The sequence below is a fragment of the Nicotiana tabacum genome, chromosome 18 (assembly GCF_000715075.1).
Source record: "Nicotiana tabacum cultivar K326 chromosome 18, ASM71507v2, whole genome shotgun sequence".
Lineage (NCBI taxonomy): Eukaryota > Viridiplantae > Streptophyta > Magnoliopsida > Solanales > Solanaceae > Nicotiana > Nicotiana tabacum.
In genome coordinates this window covers 156,856,500-156,864,413 of record NC_134097.1, presented here as the reverse complement: position 1 = coordinate 156,864,413, position 7,914 = coordinate 156,856,500, and the positions used below count along the sequence as shown (strand labels likewise).

General features: G+C 37.2%; 1 protein-coding gene across 2 annotated transcripts; it reads left to right on the top strand.

Moving 5' to 3' along the window:
• The first annotated feature begins 735 nt into the window (after positions 1–735).
• On the top strand, positions 736–7,664 carry LOC107824024 (DEAD-box ATP-dependent RNA helicase 11-like). Of its 2 annotated transcripts, none has more exons than XM_075237565.1 (7): positions 736–867; positions 1,787–2,686; positions 2,788–2,871; positions 3,881–4,123; positions 4,428–4,595; positions 5,202–5,315; positions 6,672–7,664. In XM_075237565.1, exons 2-7 carry the CDS (start codon positions 1,982–1,984, stop codon positions 7,149–7,151), a joined length of 1,794 nt encoding a protein of 597 aa, XP_075093666.1. In that variant the 5' UTR covers positions 736–867; positions 1,787–1,981; the 3' UTR covers positions 7,152–7,664. The 2 variants fall into 2 exon arrangements, with proteins under 2 accessions (XP_075093666.1, XP_075093665.1); XM_075237564.1 differs by having other exon boundaries at positions 781–986.
• Positions 7,665–7,914: the final 250 nt, after the last annotated feature.

Genomic DNA, 7,914 nt, shown 5'->3' with positions numbered 1-7,914 from the left:
AACGTATCACACTGTATTTTCATGTATTTCATTGTATTCATTGTCTTTTTTCCATTGTAATTCAATGTATCTCGCTGTATTCCATGTATTTCATTGTATTCACTATCTTTTTTCATTATATTTCAATATATCCCGCTGTATTCTATGTATTTCATTGTATTCATTGTCTCGCTATATGCCATGAATGTATTCATATATTTTTTTTAATTAATATAATTTATGTATTCAGATGTATTATATAATTTTTCTGAAGATTGCTATGTTTTTGGGATATTTTTCGGTTGAAAATCTTTTTTAAAATTGAAAATACAAAATTTGTGTGTTATACTTGAGTTTGTTGAGTTATATTAAGAGTTTATTATGTTAATTGATTCACTTTCCGTTTAAAAACAGTGTAATCCCCTGTTTTACGCCGTAAATACAGTCGAATACAATAATCTGTCCATGATACAACAACTGATTAGCTGGACTTCCATGATTCACGCCTATTTTTGTTACTGTATTCATGAATACAGTAGCTTAAATACATCTAATACATCTTATAACAACAGAAAACGTATCTACAATCCTTAATATAGTAAATGATATCTATAGATAACTAATTATAACTAAAAGATAATACTTTATTAAAATTTCTCAAAATTTAAAAACTATTCTAAAATATGAAAATATTTGGACTAATAGTAGTTGAAAGAAAAAGAAGAAAAGTAGGCCAAAATTTAGCCTAGCCGCAATCACGAACTTGTGTATACATAACGTACGGAGAAGTCTCATTTCTCCCTTACTGGCCTTACTCTTTACGTTTTTATCAACGGAGACGCAACAAAGAAGATAGAAGAAAAAAAAAGTAAATATAAAAAAAGAAAGGTAAAAACCAAAAAACAAACCACAACCAAGATATTTTTGCATTTCTGCCTTCCGATCGGAAACACTACTTTTTTTTGCCTCTCAAACTTAGAGGTTTTTTCTCTCTTTCTTCTTTCATTGTAAGTCAATTCTTGTCCCTCTTTTCTGTGTGTTTCACACATTTTACTGTGTGTTTAGGGCATTTTTTTTTGTTTATTGTGTTTTATTCTCAATTCCTGATATGGTTTTGTGTTGAAAATTTTGTGGTTTTAACTGATTAGTGAAATGGTTATTTATTTTTTATGTTCTTATCTCAATTTTGTTAAGTGGGTTATCTTAATTTGCATATTTGATTATGATTTATTGGTGCTTTTACATTTATATCTGTGTAGTTAACTCAATCCTGAAATGGGTGTTATTTTTTTTGGATTTATTTTACTGATTTTTTGAAATGGGCGTTGCTCTTATCATGTATGTACGGTCATCTATGTCAGTCTTGAAATGGTTTTTCTTTGTTGTGTTTTTATCTCAATCTTATGTGGGGATTTGATCATTTGGCTATAATTTGTTGATTTTGATAATGGTGGTGTCTTAGCTAGTTAGTGCACCTCGGCTATTCCACGAAGACCTACGACCTCTCACCAGCACAAATACCCCGTAACTTAGCCAAGGGTTATGTAGGAAGACTGATTTAGCTATGATTTTTTTTTTTTAAGTTTTCCTTTTTCCTGTTTGGGTATTAGGGAGGAAGATTTTTTTTGTTGCATTTTCTTTGTTTTTCATTTGGGTTGGATGGCATATTCTTGATACGATGTTGATTGTTGCATCTGTGCAACATGGTGTTTATTTGATAGATCATGTTTGGATTTCCAGAATATGTGCTTATTTAAGTGGATTTTTGGATGTGTCTAACTGATTTTTTGGGTTGTGGAATTTGCAGGCTGACGTGAGATTTGGAGAATTTGATTTGATGATGACGAAAGTAGCTGGGTTTTAACTTGAATATTGGTGCTAGGAAGGATAAATAGCTTGGATTTTGTAATATTAGCTGAATTTTTGTTTTGGATATCGTTTTTGTTTTTCGTTTGGCAACTTGACGAAAGATAAATATTGTGTGATTTTTGGGTGACTGACTATGGCAATGTCGTGGGCTGAATCTGTTTCTGCAGCCGAGAATCCGGCTGGTGCTGCGTCCAAGTCAGCATATGTTCCACCACATCTAAGAAACAGACCGTCGATAGAACCTCCTGCACAGGCTTCGTATGCTGGTGCTGCTGCATTAGGTAATGACCACAGTGGTTATGGTGTCCCAAATGTGGTTGGGAGTCGTTGGAGTGGTCAAAGGACTGAAAACCGATCTGGTTATGTTGGTGGAGGAGGACGTGGTGGTGGTTGGAATGGGGGACGTGGTGGTTGGGATCGTGGGAGGGAGCGTGAGGTTAACCCCTTTACGGACGAAGATAGTGAACCCTTTAGTGAAAAAGAGAGTTCTGGGATCAATTTCGATGCATATGAGGATATTCCAGTGGAAACTAGCGGGGATAATGTGCCCCCTCCTGTGAACACTTTCGCAGATATTGATTTAGGTGAAGCTGTCAACGAAAATATTAGGAGGTGCAAGTATGTTAAGCCGACCCCTGTGCAACGACATGCTATACCTATTTCACTTGCGGGGAGGGATTTGATGGCTTGTGCTCAAACTGGTTCTGGAAAAACTGCTGCTTTCTGCTTCCCCATTATAAGTGGAATCATGAGGGGCCACTTTCCTAGACCTCCACGTCCACGTGTAGCATTTCCTCTAGCTCTTATTCTCTCCCCAACGAGGGAGCTCTCATGCCAAGTAAGTTTTTCTGGTTTTTGGTCTATTTAGTCGAAGAAGAGAGGGAAAAATGAAGTTGCTCTCCGTACATTGATATATGGTTTATTTTGCAAAATCTGCAGATTCATGATGAAGCTAAAAAATTTTCATATCAAACTGGCGTCAGGGTGGTTGTTGCCTATGGTGGTGCTCCTATAAACCAACAGGTCCTATATTTTCTCTTGTTTGCTTGGTACTTCAGTTTTAATTTCTTATGTTTTGCTGGAACCTATTGGTTCTTTTTGGATTTGTACTATTAGTTGCGGGGTTTTCTTCCATATGCAACGTTAGTTTCTGTCGTAATATTTGAGTAATTAATTAGAATTGCACAAGTATACTGTGATATGATATCTGTGTTTAGGTTGCTGCATTTACTTTGTCGCTTACTAGAGCTTTCAGTTTACTGTTGATGCTGCACTTTCTGGAGTGTATATTCATGTGGTACAATCTCTAGCAAAGTGATTGTCCCTGGCATGCATAAATATTGGACAAAACCACTATGAATATGATTTTTTCTGAGGTTTCGATATTTGCATTCCTTGTGCTACCAGAGGGATTCATGTTCTGAGGTAGGTTGTTGGTCACGTTCAAACTGGAACTTGCCTACACTTTCACTTTTTATAACCTTCTTTCTTTAGTGAATACATTTTTTTTAAACAATGCAGACCTTGAGAGACTTTCCGAGTCTCAAAAAGAAATTATACACGTGAAATTGGCATTCATTTCACTGAACTTTGACGCACATGAAGAGATTGTTTGTACCTGTCTAGTTTATATTGCTAATGCAATGGTGGCAATAACTGAAAACTTTGTAGAGATTTTGAATATGCATTGATTAATTGTTGCAAAGTTTCATAGGTGCATTTAATGATAGTGAGAGTTTTGAGTAATTTGTGAAATAGAGACTGATGCTGGATCCTCATTTCATGGTGGAAATATAGAGAGCTTTCCTTTTCTACCGCTTTGCTGGCACTCTTATTATATGATAACCTTGAAGCTTGAGAGATTGATTTGTTACATCCTTTAATGTGTACAAGTGTTTTCTGCTTTGGTACATAGGTCGACTGCATTGCTATCGAGCCTTAAATTTTGTCCTCTCTGAATAGTAGATATCTTAAATCATTGAAAGCTGATAAGTTTCTAATAGTTGTTCTCGTGCTCTGACACTGTTAATAGCTTCGAGAATTAGAGAGAGGTGTGCATATTCTTGTGGCAACCCCTGGGCGGTTAGTTGATTTACTTGAGAGAGCAAGAGTCTCGTTGCAGATGATAAGGTATTTGGCTCTAGACGAGGCAGATCGAATGCTTGATATGGGTTTTGAACCTCAAATAAGGAAAATAGTGCAACAGATGGACATGCCTCCGCCAGGTGTGCGACAGACCATGCTGTTCAGTGCCACTTTCCCAAAAGAGATTCAGGTCATTTTTCTACATGGAAAGACTCTTTTTTGATCCACTATTTTTGTTTCTTTGATATCAATTTACTTTAAAGCTCCCTTATCCTGTGGACTTTGCTGCGTCAGACTGCAAACTGGTTATCACAATTTGTGGCTACCATCGGAAGTTATAACAATTTTCTTGAGCTGCTTGCTGTTCTACAGTTGAATGGAGCTTCTCTTTTTCTCTACCTTTTTGCCTATGTGTTACTCTATGAGAGCATAGGGAAAATTCCTTGATAATGATTGTCGCAAAATTAATACACTTAAACTTTATCTGAATGCAGAGACTAGCCTCAGATTTTCTATCCAGTTATATCTTTTTGGCTGTGGGAAGGGTCGGCTCTAGCACAGATTTGATTGTCCAAAGAGTTGAATATGTTCAAGAGACTGACAAGAGAAGTCACTTGATGGATCTTCTTCATGCACAGAGGGAAAATGGTGTTCATGGCAAGGTAGCTTCCATCTTTTTGTTTTAGTTTTACTTAATTATCCAAGGTTACGAGGTAGGTGTATCATAAATATATGCTCACATCTATAACTGGTGGGGGGGGGGATGGAATATGTTTCCGAGTTCAATTCTTGGTCATGGATTTCAAGAGCTATGGCAACTTGCAAGGCCTTGCTAGTGTCCAGGTGAAGTCAGCATAATTCTTTGTGAAATTTATCAGGATGAAAGAATTCCAGGTTTTGGAACTTATATGATATTGGTTGGCTCCGTATCCTGAAAATTCTTAGAATATCTAAATATCAGCAGAGGTAGAAAAATTTAGGTATTAAAGGAAGAGGCAACCAAGGTTGATAGTCTTCCTAAAATTGTCGATTTGCATCAGTTGCTGTCTTTCTGCTGTAGCCTGTGATGTCAAGCAAAATGTTCAACTTTTGGCGAGTGAAACAAATACATCCATATCTGTGGATACTCCAGAGGAGATTTAACATTTACGATTTTATAGAAACGGTTGCTGTACCCGTATTTTTCACTTTATATTTTCTTCTTAGTAATCATCCAATTTCAAACTTCTCAACTTATTTATTGCTCATTGCTTCTCTCGAATTTTCAGCAAGCTCTTACCCTTGTTTTTGTGGAGACTAAGAAGGGAGCCGATTCACTGGAGCATTGGCTTTGTATGAATGGTTTCCCCGCTACTGCTATTCATGGCGATAGAACTCAGCAGGTACGGTTGCTTATTCCTAGTGCACTTCTTGTTGACTGATTTCATGACACATAAGCTATAATGTTGTTTGTTTTATTCTCTTTGGGTGTTTTTTCTTGATGATTTCTTGCCTCTCTTCCTGCTCTTATTAAATTCTTGTAATCCATTTTGGTTGTCTTGTATAATTGTTCTGTTCTCAGTTTCAATTAGAAATCGAGGAACTTTTGTTGATAGGCATGCCATGTGGAACCACGATTAGCATTTGAACTGGAGGATTTATTTAATTTTCTAAGGTCAACAAGGAGTACATGCTTCAATATAGCTTATTACTATGGAATCTCAATCTTCTTGTACTTTACTATGTTTGGTTGCTTCTCCTGCTTCTCAATAACTTCATTTACATTGTCTGCGTTATGATTAGCTGGATTGTGCATATGCTCCAGTTCTTCCCGTTCTAAAACCAACAACAAAACCAACAACATCAAACCCAGTTTGATCCCATAAATAGAGTCTGGGGAGGGTAGTGTGTACGCAGACTTTACCGCTACCTCATAGAGATAGAGAGGCTGTTTTTGATAGACCCTTGGTTCACAGTTCTAAAATCAATATCCAAAAAAAAGAAGGGATTTTGATTTTCTTTTTTCTTCCTCTTAATTTCTTCAGTAATCTCATTTGTCCATAAATGAAAGAAGTTGATGAAGAAGTTGCTTCCTTCGTGGAAATAAAACAAGATTGGAAGTAGTGCTTCTCAAGTTCTATAAGATGTTGCTTTGGATTGGTACATCTGCTCGTGTTTAACTAAAAAATATCTTAAAGTTTAAAAGTGATAAGAAGAACGTTTCTGGTTAGATAAGCACTGCTGTGTTTCTTATGTGCTATTATACTAAGAAAGCTTGCCCAATTAAGTTTAAGCTTAGATATGGCTATGCTGTTTGAGATGGATTCTTTAGGTTCCCTGTGGAAGGTAAGATTTGTCCTTGGCGTTGTGACATTGAGTGTTGAATTGTCCATAATCTTTCTGTTTTAGTAGATTCCTGATTAGATAGATCATAGATGAGTTTCAGAATGCAAAATTTGACTGGTTAAATTAGCTATCCTTGTTGTAATCACATTGAGCCGAGTTTCTTCTGAAACAGCCTCTCTACCTTCATTAGGTGGGGTAAGGTCTGCGTACACTTCACCCTCTCCAGACACCACTTGTGGGATTTCACTGGCTTCTTGTTGTTTGTTGTTTGTTGCTTGTTGTAATCAGTGTTTTAGTTCTCATGGTTCTCTCATCTTGGCACTTTTCTACCTTATTCCTTCGTTGTAGCTTATGTCGGAGAACTTTTTTCCTCTTTTTTAAATCCTTGACCCATCGGTGTGCTTCTTTGGCAGGAAAGAGAATATGCGCTGAGATCCTTTAAAACTGGTCACACACCAATTATGGTTGCAACAGATGTGGCAGCACGTGGTCTCGATATCCCCCATGTTGCACATGTTGTCAATTTTGACCTGCCAAATGACATTGATGACTATGTGCACCGTATTGGAAGAACAGGTCGAGCAGGAAAATCGGGTTTAGCTACTGCCTTCTTCAATGAGAACAATTCTTCATTGGCGAGATCACTGTCTGACTTGATGACAGAAGCAAACCAAGAAGTACCTGCCTGGCTCTCTCGCTTTGCTGCTCGATCTAACTATGGAGGCAAAAATCGGCGTGGTGGAGCTCGTTTTGGTGGTCGTGACTTTCGAAGAGATTCCTCTTACAATCGAGGCGCTGCAGACTATTATGGTGGTGCCAATATGAACAGCGGATATGCATCTGGTGGGTATTCATCATATGGAGCAGCAGGTGTGACTAGTGCATGGGACTAACCGGACTCATTTTGCCCCGTTAGCAAATTCAGAATTAGTTTTAAGTTTACACTAGCAAACTACTCACTTTAGAGCTTACTCTTGTTTTGCTCACTTATGTTAGTTCTCTTCCTTTGTACTCAAGTTTTCACTTCTGTGGTGGTTGTCGGTTGTGACATAGTAAGGGCTCTAGGGGATGTGTAAATCTTGGCAGGCGGTGGCGAATAATTACTAACCGATTAGGAATTTTTGGCCTCATTTAACTTCTCCCTTTGGTTTTTCACTTTGCTTTAGCATTCTGTAGGTGATGATGGATGGTTGAAAAAAAGGTAGGTCATGGTAGGGGGAGTTTATGTTTCTGCCAGAAATTTGGTTTATGCTTCACTTTGGAGTATTCTTTAATCAACACAATTTTGTTGGTTGTAGATATATTCTGCAGAGCCCTTTCAATCAAAGTTTGGAACTGAAGTTATGTTCAACTTTAAACAATATTGTAATATCCTAAAGTCAGTACCAGATTTACTATTGTATAGACCTTAGAGTAAGTTTTTGGAAAAGTTTTTGCTGTTTAATACTTTCATGATTGGTAATGGTTTTGTTGGTTGTGGTTTGAGTTTGTGGAGTTGTCTGTGTCTTTATCTAATGGATTATTTTACAAGCTTCTTTTAGGAAGTTTTTTTATTGGTGTTGGGGTATCTCGTGTGCACCTCGACTATGCCACTGGATGTTACCTCTCTCCAGTATACTTACCGGATAATTTTGTCCATCAAAGCTAGGCAGATGG

Excerpts from the sequence above, each read along its gene's own strand:
- LOC107824024 (XM_075237565.1), top strand. The coding sequence starts at position 1,982 with ATGGCAATGTCGTGGGCTGAATCTGTTTCTGCAGCCGAGAATCCGGCT. Across the intron at positions 2,687-2,787 it reads CGAGGGAGCTCTCATGCCAA|ATTCATGATGAAGCTAAAAA; the intron begins GTAAGTTTTTCT and ends CAAAATCTGCAG. Across the intron at positions 4,124-4,427 it reads CTTTCCCAAAAGAGATTCAG|AGACTAGCCTCAGATTTTCT; the intron begins GTCATTTTTCTA and ends ATCTGAATGCAG.